Source organism: Sciurus vulgaris (genome assembly GCF_902686455.1).
Source record: "Sciurus vulgaris genome assembly, chromosome: 9".
Lineage (NCBI taxonomy): Eukaryota > Metazoa > Chordata > Mammalia > Rodentia > Sciuridae > Sciurus > Sciurus vulgaris.
In genome coordinates, this window is record NC_136469.1 from 1,879,849 (window position 1) to 1,898,301 (window position 18,453).

The window sequence follows — 18,453 nt, forward strand, 5'->3', positions numbered from 1 at the left end:
CCTTTCTCTGTGGTGCCAGGTGCTGAGCTGGAGAGCCTAAAGTTGATGGTCTGAGCAGCTTCAGCCGTAGCCCTGTGAGAAGAAGCAGCGTTCGTGCAGAGAGTGAACTAGAGTGTGGTATCCCTGTTCTGTGGTGATACAGAATATGAAGTATAGGGCACCGTGTCCCAACCCCAGCATGGCAGGCAGCCACTAGCCCTCTGTTCTCCCTGATGAACCTTGCACTTTCTCCTTTCCCTGTGGTCTCTTAGGTGTTTACGTGTCGATGACTGGCAGACATATGTGTGTAGTCCTGGACCCCTCCACAGTGGGCTTGATTACTTGTGCTGGACCTATGCCTGTGTTTTATAGAAAAATGTTATTGTCTCATGCCGCTGTCTCGTGTATAGGCTCTCAGCAGCCATTCCGGCAGGCACTCTGCTTCCTTTTCGGCCTCGTGGGTTTGCTGTTTACTTCTCAGTAGTTCCTCCTGTTTCTGCTGTCATGCAAGACCATGCTCTCTCTTGTCCATGTTACTTAACCAGGCTTGGGTTCAGCACTTCACTGTGCAGACATCACTCTTAATTCCATGTGTGATTTGTGATGTGGTCTGTGCGAACCACATGCCCGGTTGTCATTTTCATGCTGCAAACCAACAAAAATATACCACCACCCAGGACGTTAGGGTTGTATATCTTCCTGACCTTCAAACCAGCTACAAGATCCCTGGCTCTTCCTATCGTGTGCTGTGGGTTAGGGCTCCTGGCTCCTCCTGTGCATCTCCCCCCTGTGCTGTGGGTTAGGGCTCCTGGCTCCTCCTGTGCATCTTCCACCTGTGCTGTGGGTGGGGCTCCTGGCTACTGTGCATCTCCCACCTGTGCTGTGGGTTAGGGCTCCTGGGTCCTTACGTGGACCTCTGCATCTGTAGTTGGGTTAGGGTGCCTGGTTTCATGTGCACCTCTCACCTGTGCCTGGACGTGGCTCTTCCCTACATGGGTCTCTTTCTCTGAAACGTCCTCTTTCCCTCACCGTTTGTGGGCTTGGCAGTTGTTCTCAAGGTTAGGGGGAAATGTTCCCTTGGTGAGGCCTGTGCCCCACTCTGAGCCTGTGTAGTCAGGTCACCAACTGGCCTGTGTCGCCTCTCCTCTCTGGAGCTGGGCGGCTGGGCTGGCTCAGTCTCCTCCTCCGGAACAGCTCCTGTGCGCATCTCTGCTCTCCTCCTCCTGCCTCACCTGTGGGCACCGGTTCTGTGTCTTTCATACTTGTCCTGACAGCCCACCTTCCACGTCCGCATTTTCAGGCTCTTTGCATCACGCTGCGCACGTTATTGTCTATAGAAATAGTACCTATGAACCCTGCTCCCTGCAACTCAACACTTGCGGTCCTGCATGCAAAGTGGTGGACCGTCTGCATCGAGTCCACCTTCCGCTCATCCTACTAGTGGTCCCTGTCTGAGCTGCCAGCTGCTGGCGACCTCAGGAAATGAATGGGCCTGCTGTGCCCCTGAGAGCAGGCGCTGTCCGCGATGGAGTCCAGCGTTGGGATGTGTAGGTGCTTCCCCGTGCTATCACCAGGCCGCCCCAGAGGGTGCCCCAGGGCCCCCTCCCCCACGAGAGTCCCGTCTGCACTGGTGGTGTAGTCGCCAGGTGACGGGCACAAACTGGCGTTTTGTTTAATTTGAAATTTTCTGAGGCTGAAAAGTGTATTCAGAGCCTTTCCATTTTCTTGGTGGAGCTGTGGATTGCAGCAGGCCTGTGCCTGCTTCTGTGCTGGCTCCTTGGCGTTTTCCCTTGACGTTCAGGAGTGTCTGGCAGCTCGCAGGTAGGTGTCCCTGTTGGTGGTGGTCCCTGCAGCAGTCTCATCTCATTCTCTTCTCTTTGCGGGGAAGGATTTTGCCCTTGATTTTTTTTTTTTTGGTAGTTTTTGCATTCAACTGATTTGTTTTCAGTTTCTTGTTTTCTGATATATTCAAGACAGAATACCTCTTTTTAACAGCATGCTGTAAGCTTCGACATGGTTGCTTTGTTACCAAGTTCGGTGTATTTTGTAACTTCCCTTATGTTTTTCTATCAAATTAGTGTTTGTTTACTTCTAACTTATATTGTAGACAAAGTCTGCCTGATACTGCTTGATATGGAGTTAACAGTTGCAGCATCATACTGAATTGATTTTTTTGCATTTTTCTAAGCGTGTCTTGAAATAATGCATGTTCTTAGTGTATTACCTACTATCTTTTCATCATGGTTCTCTATAAATTCATGTTATGCAGCTTATGTTCACTTTTCATAGTCGTACCGAGTCTAAGATGCTGCATCAATCGTTTGGGGCCCTGCTTCCCTGGAGCCTCTCCTGTTTAGCTTTAGCATCTGTGTGTACATCCTACGTCACACATGGAGCCCTGCTTCCCTGGTGCCTCTCCTGTTTAGCTTTAGTATCTGTGTGTGTATATCCTACGTCACACATGGGGCCCTGCTTCCCTGGTACCTCTCCTGTTTAGCTTTAGTATCTGTGTGTGTACATCCTACGTCACAGATGGGGCCCTGCTTCCCTGGTGCCTCTCCTGTTTAGCTTTAGTATCTGTGTGTGTACACCCTACGTCACACATGGGGCCCTGCTTCCCTGGTACCTCTCCTGTTTAGCTTTAGTATCTGTGTGTGTACATCCTACGTCACAGATGGGGCCCTGCTTCCCTGGTGCCTCTCCTGTTTAGCTTTAGTATCTGTGTGTGTACACCCTACGTCACACATGGGGCCCTGCTTCCCTGGTACCTCTCCTGTTTAGCTTTAGTATCTGTGTGTGTACACCCTATGTCACACATGGGGCCCTGCTTCCCTGGTGCCTCTCCTGTTTAGCTTTAGCATCTGTGTGTGTACATCCTACGTCACACATGGGGCCCTGCTTCCCTTGTGCCTCTCCTGTTTAGCTTTAGCATCTGTGTGTGTACATCCTACGTCACACATGGGGCCCTGCTTCCCTTGTGCCTCTCCTGTTTAGCTTTAGCATCTGTGTGTGTACATCCTACGTCACAGATGGGTCCCTGCGTCCCTGGTGCCTCTCCTGTTTAGCTTTAGTATCTGTGTGTGTACATCCTACATCACACATGGGGCCCTGCTTCCCTGGTGCCTCTCCTGTTTAGCTTTAGCATCTGTGTGTACATCCTACGTCACACATGGAGCCCTGCTTCCCTGGTGCCTCTCCTGTTTAGCTTTAGTATCTGTGTGTACATCCTACGTCACACATGGAGCCCTGCTTCTGTGGTGCCTCTCCTGTTTAGCTTTAGTATCTGTGTGTGTACATCCTACGTCACAGATGGGGCCCTGCTTCCCTGGTGCCTCTCCTGTTTAGCTTTAGTATCTGTGTGTGTACACCCTACGTCACACATGGGGCCCTGCTTCCCTGGTGCCTCTCCTGTTTAGCTTTAGCATCTGTGTGTATACATCCTACGTCACACATGGGGCCCTGCTTCCCTGGTGCCTCTCCTGTTTAGCTTTAGTATCTGTGTGTGTACATCCTACATCACACATGGGGCCCTGCTTCCCTGGTGCCTCTCCTGTTTAGCTTTAGCATCTGTGTGTACATCCTACGTCACACATGGGGCCCTGCTTCCCTGGTGCCTCTCCTGTTTAGCTTTAGTATCTGTGTGTACATCCTATGTCACACATGGGGCCCTGCTTCCCTGGTACCTCTCCTGTTTAGCTTTAGCATCTGTGTGTGTACATCCTACGTCACACATGGGGCCCTGCTTCCGTGGTGCCTCTCCTGTTTAGCTTTAGTATCTGTGTGTACATCCTACGTCACACATGGGGCCCTGCTTCCCTGGTGCCTCTCCTGTTTAGCTTTAGCATCTGTGTGTGTACATCTTACGTCACACATGGGGCCCTGCTTCCCTGGTGCTTCTCCTGTTTAGCTTTAGTATCTGTGTGTGTACATCCTACATCACACATGGTGCCCTGCTTCCCTGGTGCCTCTCCTGTTTAGCTTTAGTATCTGTATGTACATCCTACGTCACACATGGGGCCATGCTTCCCTGGTGCCTCTCCTGTTTAGCTTTAGCATCTGTTTGTACATCCTACGTCACACATGGGGCCCTGCTTCCCTGGTGCTTCTCCTGTTTAGCTTTAGTATCTGTGTGTGTACATCCTACGTCACAGAAGGCAGTCCGGGTGCTTGTGTGGGTTTTCAGCTCAGGCTCTTCCCTCTGGTTTCTGCCTTTGTGTTCAGCCCCTTTCGGGTGCCTGTGGCTCAGGTGCCTATGTCACTGTGCATGGCTCATGGTGGCTTTCCGCCATGGCCCGCGTCACCTTCTGCCTTCTGCATCTTCCGCTCAGAGTACTGACTGGCCCTGATGCCTGTATGCAGTCAGCTATGGACCCTGGCCAGGCTGGCGGCCGCATGTTGCTTAGATCCAGGTGCCTCTGGTGCCTTTTCCTGGAGGCTCACCTGTGCTGGGGCCTGTGTTGGTGCTCGCCCTGTGGCTCTCTTGGGCCTGTGTCCTGTGCCTTACCCTACGATGGTTGTCTGAGGTCCCCAGGGCTGGCAGGTCAGCTTTGAGGTGTTGGCCCAACAAGACAGAAGAGGCCACTCTCCAGAACATGTGCAGTGACAGCAGCAGAGACCAGCCTGCCCAGCAGACAGGGAGGGCGCTGGCCAGCAGCACACATAGCCAGCTGCAGGAGCAAGGGCGCCGAGGGATCGGGGTGAAACCCTCCTGGGGCCTGGGGTTTCTGGGGCCTGGGGTTCCCTGGGGCCTGGCGTTCCCTGGGCCTGGGGTTCCCTAGGGCCTGGGGTTCCCTAGGGCCTGGCATTCCCTGGGGCCTGGCGTTTCCTGGGACCTGTTGTTCCCTAGGGCCTGGTGTTCCCTGGAACCTGGCGTTCCCTGGGCCTGGCGTTCCCTGGGACCTGTTGTTCCCTAGTGCCTGGTGTTCCCTGGGACCTGTTGTTCCCTAGGACCTTGTGTTCCTTAGGGCCTGGTGTTCCCTGGGACCTGTTGTTCCTTAGGGCCTGGTGTTCCCTGGGGCCTGGTGTTTCCTGGGGCCTGGCGTTCCCTGGGGCCTGGCGTTCCCTGGGGCCTGGTATTCCCTAGTACCTGGTATTCCCTAGTACCTGGTATTCCCTAGGGCCTGGTGTTCCCTGGGACCTGGTGTTCCCTGGGACCTGGCGTTCCCTGGGACCTGGTGTTCCCTGGGGCCCGGTGTTCCCTGGGACCCGGCGTTCCCTGGGACCTGGTGTTCCCTGGGGCCTGGTGTTCCCTGGAACCTGGTGTTCCCTAGGGCCTGGTTTCCCTGGGACTTGGTGTTCCCTGGGACCTGGTGTTCCCTGGGACCTGGCGTTCCCTGGGACCTGGCGTTCCCTGGGACCTGGTGTTCCCTGGGGCCTGGTGTTCCTTAGGGCCTGGTGTTCCCTGGGGCCTGGTGTTCCCTGGGGCCTGGTGTTCCTTAGGGCCTGGTGTTCCCTGGGACCCGGCGTTCCCTGGGACCTGGTGTTCCCTGGGGCCTGGTGTTCCCTGGAACCTGGTGTTCCCTAGGGCCTGGTTTCCCTGGGACTTGGTGTTCCCTGGGACCTGGTGTTCCCTGGGACCTGGCGTTCCCTGGGACCTGGCGTTCCCTGGGACCTGGTGTTCCCTGGGGCCTGGTGTTCCTTAGGGCCTGGTGTTCCCTGGGGCCTGGTGTTCCCTGGGGCCTGGTGTTCCTTAGGGCCTGGTGTTCCCTGGGACCTGGTATTCCCTAGTACCTGGTATTCCCTAGGGCCTGGTGTTCCCTGGGACCTGGTGTTCCCTGGGGCCTGGTGTTCCCTGGGGCCTGGTGTTCCCTGGGACCTGGTGTTCCCTGGGGCCTGGTGTTCCCTGGGGCCTGGTGTTCCTTAGGGCCTGGTGTTCCCTGGGACCTGGTATTCCCTAGTACCTGGTATTCCCTAGGGCCTGGTGTTCCCTGGGACCTGGTGTTCCCTGGGGCCTGGTGTTCCCTGGGGCCTGGTGTTCCCTGGGACCTGGTGTTCCCTGGGGCCTGGTGTTCCCTGGGACCTGGTGTTCCCTGGGGCCTGGTGTTCCCTGAGACCTGGTGTTCCCTGGGACCTGGCGTTCCCTGGGACCTGGTGTTCCCTGGGGCCTGGTGTTCCCTGGGGCCTGGTGTTCCCTGGGACCTGGCGTTCCCTGGGGCCTGGTGTTCCCTGGGACCTGGTGTTCCCTAGGGCCTGGTGTTCCCTGAGACCTGGTGTTCCCTGGGACCTGGCGTTCCCTGGGACCTGGTGTTCCCTGGGGCCTGGCGTTCCCTGGGACCTGGTGTTCCCTAGGGTCTTGTGTTCCCTGGGACCTGGCGTTCCCTGGGACCTGGTGTTCCCTGGGATCTGGTGTTCCCTGGGGCCTGGCGTTCCCTGGGACCTGGTGTTCCCTAGGGTCTTGTGTTCCCTGGGACCTGGCGTTCCCTGGGACCTGGTGTTCCCTGGGATCTGGTGTTCCCTGGGGCCTGGTGTTCCCTAGGGCCTGGTGTCCCCTGGGGCCTGGCATTTCTTAGGGCTTGTTGTTCCCTAGGGCCTGGTGTTCCCTAGGACCTGGTGTTCCCTGGGGCCTGGTGTTCCCTGGGGCCTGGCATTTCTTAGGGCCTGGTGTTCCCTGGGACCTGGTGTTCCCTAGGACCTGGTGTTCCCTGCGGCCTGGCGTTTCTTAGGGCCTGGTGTTTCCTAGGGCCTGGTGTTCCCTGGGGCCTTGTGTTCCCTCGTAGTCTTCCCACAAAGTGTAACTGGTAAGTGTGGATCATCCTGTGGTCCCGTGGACTCAGGCTGCTAGTGAAAGAGTGCTCAGTGTGTTGGGTCAGGAGAGGGTCAGGGAGGTCCCTGGTCAAGGTGGGTGCGTGGGTCACCACTGTGAGGAGCCAGGAGGAGCTAATGATGATGTGTGTGGAGTCTCAGGATCCCGCCCGGGGCCTTGTGGGCACCATCTTGTGATGGGCACCCTTGGTTCTCCCCATCATTCTCCACTACCAAGTGTCTTGGTAGAACGGCCCTTTCATCCAGGGGCTTCTTGGTATTGGGTCATGGAGGCTGAAGTGTGTTTTTATTTTAATGCCTGTTGCCAGAGGCTGTGATAGTCGCGTGTTTTCCTGATTAGCGTGAGAGGAGGTGCCTTCCGGTCCCCACCAAGTGTCACCTTTGGTTTCTGCTGTTGGATGGACCGTGGCCTCTGCCTGTGCACGGCGGCCTTGGGCTGGAGCCCTGCGGCCCCGGGTGGGTGGTGGCGGGCTAGGACTCTGCGCAGTGATGCTCTTGGCCCCGTGCGTTACAGCAAGGTGTGGGGTGGAGCCATGTGGGACCTCGGGCCTTCAGCTGTACCTCATGGTGATTTCACACGCCTGCCAGGCCACTCCAGAGCTGAGCCCAGCGTCTGTACCGGGGTGGACTCGTGGACCCTCTGCTGGGCACACGCCCAAATCCAGACCTGCAGGGAACCTGGGACTCGAGGTGGGTCACTGCCGAGCCAGGCAGTCTAGGTGGCAGTCTGGCCGCCGCGGGAGGCTCACCCTCCTCTTTTACGCCAGCGCTGTTGAGCTGTCGCCACGTGCCATGTGTGGAGCTGGGAGCCGCCTGCCGTGCTCGCTCAGTGGGATCGGGGCTCTCTTCTGGCTGGCCGCACACACTAGCAGGGTTTCAGAGCTCGTCCAGGTTGCAGGTGTCTGCACTGCCCAAGGATGTCCTCGTGTGCACACCAGCGTGCACGCGGGTCTGCTGGTCCACGCACCTGTGCCGAGTGTTTGGGCTGTCCCACCGTGAGTGGCGTAGCTCTTTCCCGCAGGGTCTCCCGGTGTTAACTGGAAGAGTGAACGAGGAATTGCATTTGTGTTCCTGGAATGAGCTCTGCCTGTCCTTGCTGCCCCAGGGACGGGCCTCCTGCACGTTGGTGGACGTGCTGGGTTTTGGCTTTGTGCCTCTGAGGTCGGAGGTGTGTGTGTGTCCTGGCATTAGGTGGCGTCGGCTTCCTGAGAAGATTCAGGCTTCCTTTGTATTTGGCTTCCCCCGTGGTCAGCAGAGCAGTTCAAAGCTCTGGGTGCGGGTTTCGAACTTCTCATCCGGATGCCGTTTTCAATGGGGAGGTCGCTGTCCTTCCCCACTCTCCTCAGTCCCTGGTCCTGTCTTGGATAAGTGTTGGAAGTTGGTATTTTCAGGAAATGGCCTGTCCTTGTAGACTTCAGAGTCGCCGGTAAGACTGAGTGGTCGTCTTGCAGTCGGTTGCTGATGCGCTTGTGGTCACGTGTCCTTTATTGAGTCCTTTGGTGTTTGTATTTCTCTTTTTTTCCTTAACCAGGCTTGCAAAGATTTTCATCTCTCATTCCTTTTAAACATTTCATTTTGTGTTCCTTCTCCGCCGTTTGTGGCTCGTGGTGTGGGTTCCTTCTCCGCTGTTCGTGGCTCACAGTTTGGGCCTTCTCCACTGTTCACGGCTCACAGTTCCAGCCCTGCTGGCTCCTTCCCCACTTGGTGTTTGGATGGTTGTGCTCCATTTTTCTTGCTCCAGTCGTTTTGGTCTGTTTCTGGAAAGGCGTACTCTTTTGCAGAACTGTCTGCTCAGTTTGCTCTTTCCTTTTTATTCTAGGAATCCCGTTAGGTAGATATGGACACTTTCATACTTTTTCCAGGCCTCTGAGCCCTAAAACCTGGTGTTCTCTGCGTCTCCTTCTCTTTGTTGCTTTCTTCGTTGCTCACTCATGTTCTTCCCTTCGGTTTCCTGGTCAGCCCAGCCTTTGGGCTCTTGGCTCTCAAGACCTGCGCACGTCTGGGGCTGGCAGGCTGCTGTGTCTGCTTACGCAGCGTCCCTGTGCAGTCTTTCCTGTGCCCTGCAGTTGTGATGCTTCTGTCCACTCTCTGGTCTCAGAGCCTGTGTGCACCCAGTGCCCGGCCGTGCTGTCCCCAGGCGCTGCCCACGCCCAGCGATTCCGGGCGGAGGGCGCGCCAGCAGAGGACTGCAGGAGTGCGGCCGGTGGGTCGTAGAGTTGGTCCGAGCCGCCAGGGGCCCTCTGTGTGGTGGTGAGGACACATGGGGCCTTGTGGTCACTCTGCTCTTGCCCACCCCCACTCTGCTGTGCTCTGGTGCTTTCCTGAGGCAGTGACCAATGGCGCCGAGGTGGCTGCTGTGACTTTCTGCCCCGTCGCACAGTGCCAGGAGAGACAGAGCCAGTCGCAGCCAGAGAGCTCTCCCCAGCCCAGCCGGTGGCGCCCTCCCTGTGCGCCACGGGGCTTCTGGCTCTCCGGGTCCCTCCCTGTCCTCAGAGGAGGACTTTTCTGCGTGTCTTCAGGGCAGGTGGCAGGAAAGGAGCGGCAGCGCCTCAGGAGCCACCTGGCCTTGGTCCTCTGCTCGTCTCTGCCCCTCACCAAGCTGCGTGCCTGCAGGGCGGCCTCATCCCACACCCTCCACCTGGCCAGACGGTGTGTCAGGGAGGGTCCTGTGAAAGGACTGTTCTTAGGAACATGGACTGACTCCCGTGCCCTCTGCCTTGGTGGCAGAAGGCAGGACTCAAGCGGTGAAGAACCCGACAGGACGAAAGGCCGAGGCGACGGCTGCAGCGTGACGGTTAGCCTTCCACACTGCGGGCTGTCCCTGGAGCCTGTTCTCCAGGTGGGGAGGTGACCCTGTGGCCAGGCAGCAGGGGGTCTGCCTGGCCCTGACCTTGGCCCCCACTGGATGCCCTTCTTTATTCCTGGGTCAGCGACACTCAGCTGACGCGTGCCGTTCCGTCTTGCCCTCCTGCGCTGTGACGGTGAGCCGAGTACCATCCCTGGGTTAAAGGCACAGAAGGTACTCTCAGAGGCCGAGCCCCTGTGGCCTGTTCCCTTCCTCCCTGCCACCTGCCGTCCTCCATGAGGGCAGCTTCTACACACCAGCCAGCGTCTCTGAGTGTCTGTCTCCTTACTGGGAATCCCTCCCTCCGCTGGCTTCTCCACCTGTCCATCTTTGTGCAGGCGTGACTTTCTCTGCCAGTTTCCTTGATGGCCTGCTGGAAAGCACATGCGCCCACCCTGCCCTGCTGTCACACTCGCACAGCGGCCTGCCACCATGCCAGCAGGATGTGCCGCAGCCGTCAGGGTGTCCCCTGGGATGCCTGACTCTGTGTCAGCTGGGACGTGCTATAACCTCTCATGGTGTCACCTCGGGCACACTGCAGCCTGTCACGGTGTCCCCTAGGGCATGCTACAGCCTGGCACTCTGTCCCCGAGGACATGCCGGTGCGGCCTCCTGGCGTTTTCGGTTTCCTCTAAAGCATATCTTGGTGACGAGACCTCCACGTGGTCTGGCCTTCCTCCGTCTCAGCTCCAGCCCTGGTGCTCTTCATGTGTGTTGGAGGGTAGATGTGGGCTCTGCCAAGCCGCCATACGCACCAGTTTATAGAAGACTCACTTCCTGGAAAACAAGACTGTGTGTGAAGTACTGTGGAGCCTGCATGTGCTAGTGTAGCTCACAGCAGCGCAGTGTTGACACATGCCACCTGAGATCTGATTTGATTCTGTGTTTTGTGAAATGTTTTCTTTATAAAACCATCCTTTGAACATCGCAAGCCTGGGTAGTAGTTAACGTATATTGGCATTTTTTAAAAATTGCAATGATGTTTTTCATTCTCATATTTAGAACATTATTCTGATCCTTTTTTATGAGTTTTAATTCTACATTCAATGTTTGTGCTCAACTGGTAAAGTAGGATTTTCTTGAACTGCTTTTGCTTTATTTAAGCATCTCTTCTCTTTCGCGTAGGTTTGCTGAGGCCACGTTGACGTGACACAGGGAGTCACCTTTGACAGCATCACTGGGGAGAGACTGTCTTTCTCATTAAAAAGCCACGTGGAGAGCAAATAGCAGAGGAGCCAAGTGCCAGCGCCCCACCTTGTAGTTTTTTAAAACATCAAGACAGAGGACTTGTGCATGAAGAAAAGGATCTGTTCATCAGTGTTATTTCCAGCACCGTTTAGAAGTTCTGTCGTCCTGGGTACACGGCCCTGTGAACCTAGACATAACGGTCTTCCCGGCCTCTTCACTGCAGTTTGTCTCCCGGAACTTCATTTGCTTACCCTGTTTTTACTCATCCAAGTCCTCAGAGGCTGTGGCCTCAGGGAAGACATGGACTTGGGAACTCGGGCTGCCCTACAGGGCTGCAGCGGGCTCCAGCGGACGGTTCTAGAGGACGTCCATCGCCGTCCAAGCCCTCAGCCCGACGCGTGGGTCCTGGCGTCGATGCAGACCGTGGCTTGAGGATGGCCTGGGTGAAGTTCCTGCGGAAGCCTGGGGGCAGCCTCGGGAGGGCCTACCAGCCGGGCAGCACGCTGTCACTGGCGCCCACCAAGGGCCTGCTGAACGAGCCTGGGCAGAACAGCTGCTTCCTCAACAGCGCTGTGCAGGTGAGCTTCCCAGGACACCTGCGCCTGGAGAGCAGTTAGTGTAGGAGCAGCAGCTGGTCAGTGGGACTTGAGTGGAGACCAGAGCTTCAGCTGGGCATTTGGGTTTTCATGGTAAACGGAATGGCTTTTCAACAGGATGATGCATGACTGTGATGTTACAGAACCCTCTTATTTAAAATGTTTGATTCATTAAATGTTACCTTGGTTTTTATCAGCTAACACTACCTGCTTTTAAAAGAAATCCAGGGAAGCCCCTGTAGATAGGATCAAAAGAGGCAAGCTGCATGGTTACCGGGGGATGGAGCTTTCCTCTTGGTGGTTGCACTCCCCCGCCCCTGCCGTGGCCCTTCCACCTGCTCTGGAGCCGTGGCTTGAGCACGCTGGGCTGGTGATGTTGAAGGGTTCATCCACTGGCTTCAGTCCTCAACGAAGCTCTTTTGTACTGACCGACTCTCTTGCTCAGTAAGAAGTCTTTCCTAGGGGTACCCTGGTTCATATTTAGCAGTTATAGACTTTTCTGACTTCCTGAGAACTGAAAGGAACATTGCTTAATAAGCATATCTGGACTGTCAGGCATGCAGAGAGCTGGCCAACACCTGGTTGTGGTGGCCCACCACCTGGGACAGCCATGGACGGTCAGGTGCACAGAGACATCTGACTGACTCCTGTGTCGTGGTGGCCAACCACCTGGGAAGTACATCATGGAGTATCAGGTGCTCAGATGTCTGACTGATACCTGTGTGTTGGTGGCCCTCCACCTGGGACACATGTCATGAACTGTCAGGTGCAAAGACATCTGACCAACTCCTGTGTCGTGGTGGTCCTCTGCCTGGGACTGTCATGTCAGACATGCAGAAATCTGACTGATAGCTGAGTTCTCAGTGGCCCTCCACCTGGGAGAGACATCCTACCTGAAAATGCCTTAGATCACCCAGAAAGAGATAAGAAATGGAATTAAGATAGTCCTTATTTACTTTAGGACCCCAAATGAGAGTCACTGTTCTGTCCTGGCATGAATATTCCTTCTGCCTTAGTATTATGAGGAAAGAAGAGAACATCTGGTGAAGGGCACTGGAGTTGAGGAGAAACTCAAGTGTTTCCTGTCCCCCTTGGAGGACCCAGGCACACTGAGTTGGCTGCTGGAAGCTCTGACTGTTACCTCCTCAGTGTTTCCTGTCCCCCTTGGAGGACCCAGACACACTGAGTTGGCTGCTGGAAACTCTGACTGTTACCTCCTCAGTGTTTCCTGTCCCCCTTGGAGGACCCAGGCACACTGAGTTGGCTGCTGGAAGCTCTCCTACCTCCTCAGTGTTTCCTGTCCCCCTTGGAGGACCCAGACACACTGAGTTGGCTGCTGGAAACTCTGTTACCTCCTCAGGTGTTTCCTGTCCCCCTTGGAGGACCCAGGCACACTGAGATGGCTGCTGGAAGCTCTGACTGTTACCTCCTCAGTGTTTCCTGTCCCCCTTGGAGGACCCAGACACACTGAGTTGGCTGCTGGAAACTCTGACTGTTACCTCCTCAGTGTTTCCTGTCCCCCTTGGAGGACCCAGGCACACTGAGTTGGCTGCTGGAAGCTCTGACTGTTACCTCCTCAGTGTTTCCTGTCCCCCTTGGAGGACCCAGGCACACTGAGTTGGCTGCTGGAAGCTCTGACTGTTACCTCCTCAGTGTTTCCTGTCCCCCTTGGAGGACCCAGGCACACTGAGTTGTCTGCTGGAAACTCTGACTGTTACCTCCTCAGTGTTTCCTGTCCCCTTGGAGGACCCAGGCACACTGAGTTGTCTGCTGGAAACTCTGACTGTTGCCTCCTCAAGTGTTTCCTGTCCCCCTTGGAGGACCCAGGCACACTGAGATGGCTGCTGGAAACTCTGACTGTTACCTCCTCAGTGTTTCCTGTCCCCTTGGAGGACCCAGGCACACTGAGTTGTCTGCTGGAAACTCTGACTGTTACCTCCTCAGTGTTTCCTGTCCCCTTGGAGGACCCAGGCACACTGAGATGGCTGCTGGAAACTCTGACTGTTACCTCCTCAGTGTTTCCTGTCCCCTTGGAGGACCCAGGCACACTGAGTTGGCTGCTGGAAACTCTGACTGTTACCTCCTCAGTGTTTCCTGTCCCCTTGGAGGACCCAGGCACACTGAGATGGCTGCTGGAAACTCTGACTGTTACCTCCTCAGTGTTTCCTGTCCCCTTGGAGGACCCAGGCACACTGAGATGGCTGCTGGAAACTCTGACTGTTACCTCCTCAGTGTTTCCTGTCCCCTTGGAGGACCCAGGCACACTGAGTTGGCTGCTGGAAACTCTGTTGCCTCCTCAAGTGTTTCCTGTCCCCTTGGAGGACCCAGGCACACTGAGTTGGCTGCTGGAAGCTCTCCTACCTCCTCAGTGTTTCCCAGCCCCTCTGGAGGACCCAGTCTTGCACACTTGGGTCATAGAGTTACCCCACAAGCCACTGACGGCTCTCTTCATCTTCTGTTTGGGTTTTCTTCTGTCTGTGCTGTGTCTGCTGCTTCGTTTCCAGGTTCGTGTATCTCTCCTTTGTGATGTCTCCTCTGCTGTGAGTCCCATTCTTTTTTTCATCCTCGACATCGCAGTTTCTGTTTCTGGAAGTGTCCTGACTTCTCTCACGTGTCGACTTCCCGGCAGTCTCCTCACCCAGCTGGCTGTGAAGCACAGGTGTGCTGTTCTCCTCTGGTTTCTGTTCTCGGTCACGTGGGTTCTGGCTGAGTGTTGGTCGCTCACTTGTTCTGCCCTCTGGGTTGTGCTTTCTTCTCCTCGAGGGTCTGATGAGTCTCTTGGGTGGGGCAGCTTCTCCTCGAGGGTCCGATGAGTCTCTTGGGTGGGGCAGCTTCTCCTCGAGGGTCCAATGAGTCTCTTGGGTGTGGGCAGCGTCTCCTCGAGGGTCCGAGGGTCCGATGAGTCTCTTGGGTGTGGGCAGTCTTGCGTTTGACGTCACCGACATTCTTACATGCCTCCACTGTCTTGGGATCTCGTCCTGGGTCTGGTTCATCTGCTTGGAAGCCCTTAGCCCCTCTTCTGCCGGGCGTACTGGGCAGGCCCTTGGGAATAGCACTTTCCTGGCCCACCAGACTCTGTGCCTTGCTCCTGGAGTCCCTCAGGGTCTTCCCGGCTGCAGACTGAGCCTCACAGCGTGAAGGGCGTGCTGGAGGGCCTGCAGAGCCTGGCACCAGCTCTGCCCCACTGCAGCCCCGCCACTTGCCCGCTCTCAGGGCTCTGGGGCAGCCGAGGCTTCTGAAGAGCCCGTGGCTGCAGGGCCTGGTTTGCAAAGCCACCTCGCTGCAGAACAGCACTTCAGAATGACCTCTGTCATTTTAGAAATCCAGCATCCTCGTTAGTGTGCTGTTTGGAAATATCTTTCGATACTGCTGAGAAGCAGATAGTGGGATACATCTGATCAGCAGACACCACAGCAGGCACTTTAAAGTGGGTGGTTAAGCTGGGCTCAGTGGCACCTGCTTGTGACCCCATGACGTGGGAAGCTGAGGCAGGGGGATCACAAGTCCCAGGCCAGCCTCAGCATTGAGTAAGACAGACCCTGTCTCAAAATAGAAAGGTAAAAAGGACTCAGGTGTGGCTCAGTGGTTAAGCACCCTGGGCTCAATCCCCAGTAGGAAAAGTAAATTTATATTGCATTTCTCTTTTTTAATTTTTAAATTATTATTTTGTAATAATAATGTAAATTATTATTTTGTATTTTGATGAAATGTTTGTGTTTCTTCATTAAATTGTGTGTGTATGTACTGATGTTTTAGGAATAAGCAATATATAAAAATAATAATTTTGTTAGGTTCCATGTGAAATTGCTGAGTGCAGGTAATGAAAAACAAAAAATCATACTGCTAAAAACAAATCCACCCACTTTAAATTTCATAATAGGTAGTAGAATATGATCATTTTTTAAAAAAAGAAATGGGTAAAGATTGACTTTAATTAGAGTAATTATTTGTGATAGGTATTATCAAAACAGGCTTCACACTATTATGTTGAATAATGGACAGAGAACTTTGAAAAACAACTCATCAAATGCTCTTTCTGTACTTGGATTTCTCCGAGCCCCAGAACACAGTGCTGTTGCTTTGACGGGCTGCTCTAGCCTCCAGAGCAGGCGTCCTGTCAGCTAGCTCCACACCTCTGCCGGGGGCAGCAGCTGAGTGGACCTGCCTGCCTGTGAAGCCAGGGCAGGAGCTGGAGCCCGCGTCTGCGCTTCTGCTGGCGGTGGACAGAGAGCCCGTGTGAGCGTGGGCAGCCGTCAAGGCAGGGGCGCCTGACAGCGCAGCTCTGAGGTTCTTGCCCACGTCTGGAGCGACCTGTTGGCAGTTCTTAACGGGCCACAGCAGACCCAGCAGCTCACTGCCACCTTCTGGGTTCTTGCCTCACAAATTCAAAGAATGAGATCTGTGGGCAGTAGTGGTAGGGGTGGGGTTTATAGAGAAGAGGGACCTCCCCAGTGAAGAGGGACCTGGGAGCAAGCACACTGCCCCCTAAGGGGGTGGATGGAGACATAGGTAGCCACCGGGCAGGGCATCGACATGTGTCTGTGCCAGAGCTGCTTGTTGTTATCTGACAGGACTCGGCAGCATGCCGCGTCCAGGGCCACCCGACTGGCCTTTTAGCCCTGGAATCTGGACTTACCTGTCACCTCCCTGGGGTTCATTTCTGTTTTTACCCTTTGCCTGGAAGAGGGTCGGCGGAATGTTTGGAACGTCCCTACAGGTTCGCCTCATACTGGCCTTGATGTTTTAGAGACTCAGTGGCCCATTCCTTGTCTCACAGGGAGGCTCGAGCGGGCCAGAGGAGCCGGGGTGCTGGTGTGCGTGCATCGTGCCAGGCACGTCTAGAGACAGCCAGATGCAGCTGCAACCCGGGGTCCATCCGCGTGGTTGCTGACCTACGTGGTGTCCACACTGTGCCCAGCCCCAGGTGACGCAGTGCAGCCCTCCCAGCAGCCCCTAGAGTAGGTGTTGTGTTTGTCCTCAGTTTGCTGAGGAAACTGAGTCTTAGGAAATACTCTGCCCAGGTCAGACAGGGCGCTGATGGCAGTGAAGCAAGAGTTGGAGCAGATGGCTGCCCTCAGGGTGCTGCTGACCACAGCACCGCCCCCATCCCGGCCTCCTTGTGGGCAGAATGGGCTCAGTGCTGTATTTTCTGTGGTGTGATGAGGAATGGCATGGAAGGAAGTTACCAAGTGATCAGCAAAACAGTGTTTTATGATGGATGAGTGGATCAGTCATATTGCTGTTGTGCTATAGAACAACCTTCACCAAATAACCCAGTTAATAAAAGGGCAAATGAATTGACCAGACACTTCTCAGAAGAAGTACAAATGGCCAGCAAATATGAAGAATGTCCAACACCATTAGCAGTTCAGAATGGCATTCTCTCAGTCAGAATGGCAGGTGTCAAGAATACAAGCAGCAACAACTGCTGGAGAGGGTGTGGAGAGAAAGGGACGTGCTTCCACTGCTGGTGGGATTGTGAATTAGTGCACCCACTATGCAGACCATTATGGAGGTTCCTCAAAAGACGAGGCAGGGAACCACCACGTGACCCCGCTGCACTCTCCTTGGTACTGATCCTGAAGCAGTGAGGCCGCCATCCTACAGCTGAGCCTGCGTACCTGTTTATAGCAGCAGCTTAACAGCCCCACCGTGGAACCAGCCCAGGTGTCTGTCAGCGGATGACTGGGTAGAGTGGGGTACAGATGCACAGTGGAGGTGCTTTCAGCCTTAAAGAAGAGTGGAATTGTCATTTGCAGGAGAATGAGAACTGGGACCATTACGTAAGTGAAATAAGTCAAGCTCCGAAGGTCAACGGTGCTGTTTTCTGTCATGTGGAAGCTAGAGAGGAAAAAGGGAAAGAAAGGGGGGAGGGGGTTTCATGAAGATCAGAGGGAGGTCAGCAGAGGAAGGGGCCAGCGGTTGCGGGGGAAGGGTTTTGACCAAGTCGTTTTGTTACCGTGTGCATGTCGTGCAAATGCGTAACAACAGATCCCACCGATCCACCATTATGGACAACTCCACAGCAGTGAAGGGTGTGGAAAGAGGAAAGGCAACCTTCAAAGGGAATCTGAAGGACTCCTTCAGTCAGTGAGAGCTCAAGGTGCAGGCGAAGGTCTGTGCACAGTGACTGCAGCTCTGGGCGCCCTTGCCCTGCCCCGCAGGCCCACCTCTGTCCAGTCCCCCTTGGCTTTAGTGTCCAGCAGTATTTCCTCCCTGGACTCGGGTGTTCCTCCTGCAGCTCTCCACCAGGCCTTGCACTCGGGACCGCAGCTGAAGTTAGCTCTCCATTGCTGTGCTGGTCCCGGTTTTTCACACGCGTCAGTGAGTGTGTTCTGCTCGTCTCTCGTATGTGCACAGGGGTTTTATACTTGCTGCTGTACATCTAATTATGTACAGGAGATAAAAGAAGCCACTTTCTCACCTTTCGCCACTCCTCCGATGTCCACGTCTTTCACTTTCACCGTGAGAAGTCTCACTGTTTCTTTTCCCTTCACATTTGTTTTTCAGGTCTTATGGCAGTTGGACATATTCCGACGAAGCTTGCGGGTTCTGACTGGGCACGTTTGTCAAGGAGATGCCTGCATATTTTGTGCACTGAAGGTAATCTTTTAACAGATGTAAAAAATTATCAACTGTTCCTCCAAAAATTTGATTTTGATAGTTGACATATTTGGTCAGTCCTTGGCAATGAGAGTTGGCTCTCGAATGGGTGTTCAGACACTGCTGCCGGTTGTTGTTCCTCCCAGGAGCGGGGCCTGCTTGGCGACCGACTGCTGTCAAGCAGAGGTGGCAGAACTGACGCCCCAGGACACCGAGGTAGGGTAGGCCCAGGGAGGCAGCTCAGCCTCTGCCCCCCTCTGTTGGGGCCGCATTCGTGGAAGGTGGCCACTGTGATGTGAGGAAGCCCACCTCCCAGCAGGCCTGGAGGGGTCCTAGATGTGGCCCACACGGAACCCCAGGCGTGAGCAGCCCGCCGTCTGTGCTCTAGGTCCTGTGCTCACCCCGTCCCCTGGAGGCCTCATCCAGCTGACTGCAGGGTCACACAGCAGAGGAGCCATTTCAGGAGCGGAGCTCGTGGGT

The 18,453-nt window shown here is 55.1% G+C and overlaps 1 protein-coding gene across 2 annotated transcripts in view; it reads left to right on the plus strand.

The window, feature by feature from the left end:
* The first annotated feature begins 10,707 nt into the window (after positions 1-10,707).
* The window catches only part of USP53 (ubiquitin specific peptidase 53), a 43,894-nt gene continuing 36,148 nt past the window's right edge, over positions 10,708-18,453 (plus strand). For both annotated transcript variants that reach the window (XM_079152899.1, XM_079152900.1), the window contains exons 1-2: positions 10,708-11,352; positions 17,881-17,973. In XM_079152899.1, the coding sequence (XP_079009025.1) occupies positions 11,209-11,352; positions 17,881-17,973 (237 nt within the window). In that variant the 5' untranslated portion in view covers positions 10,708-11,208. The remainder of the gene's footprint in view (positions 11,353-17,880; positions 17,974-18,453) is intronic.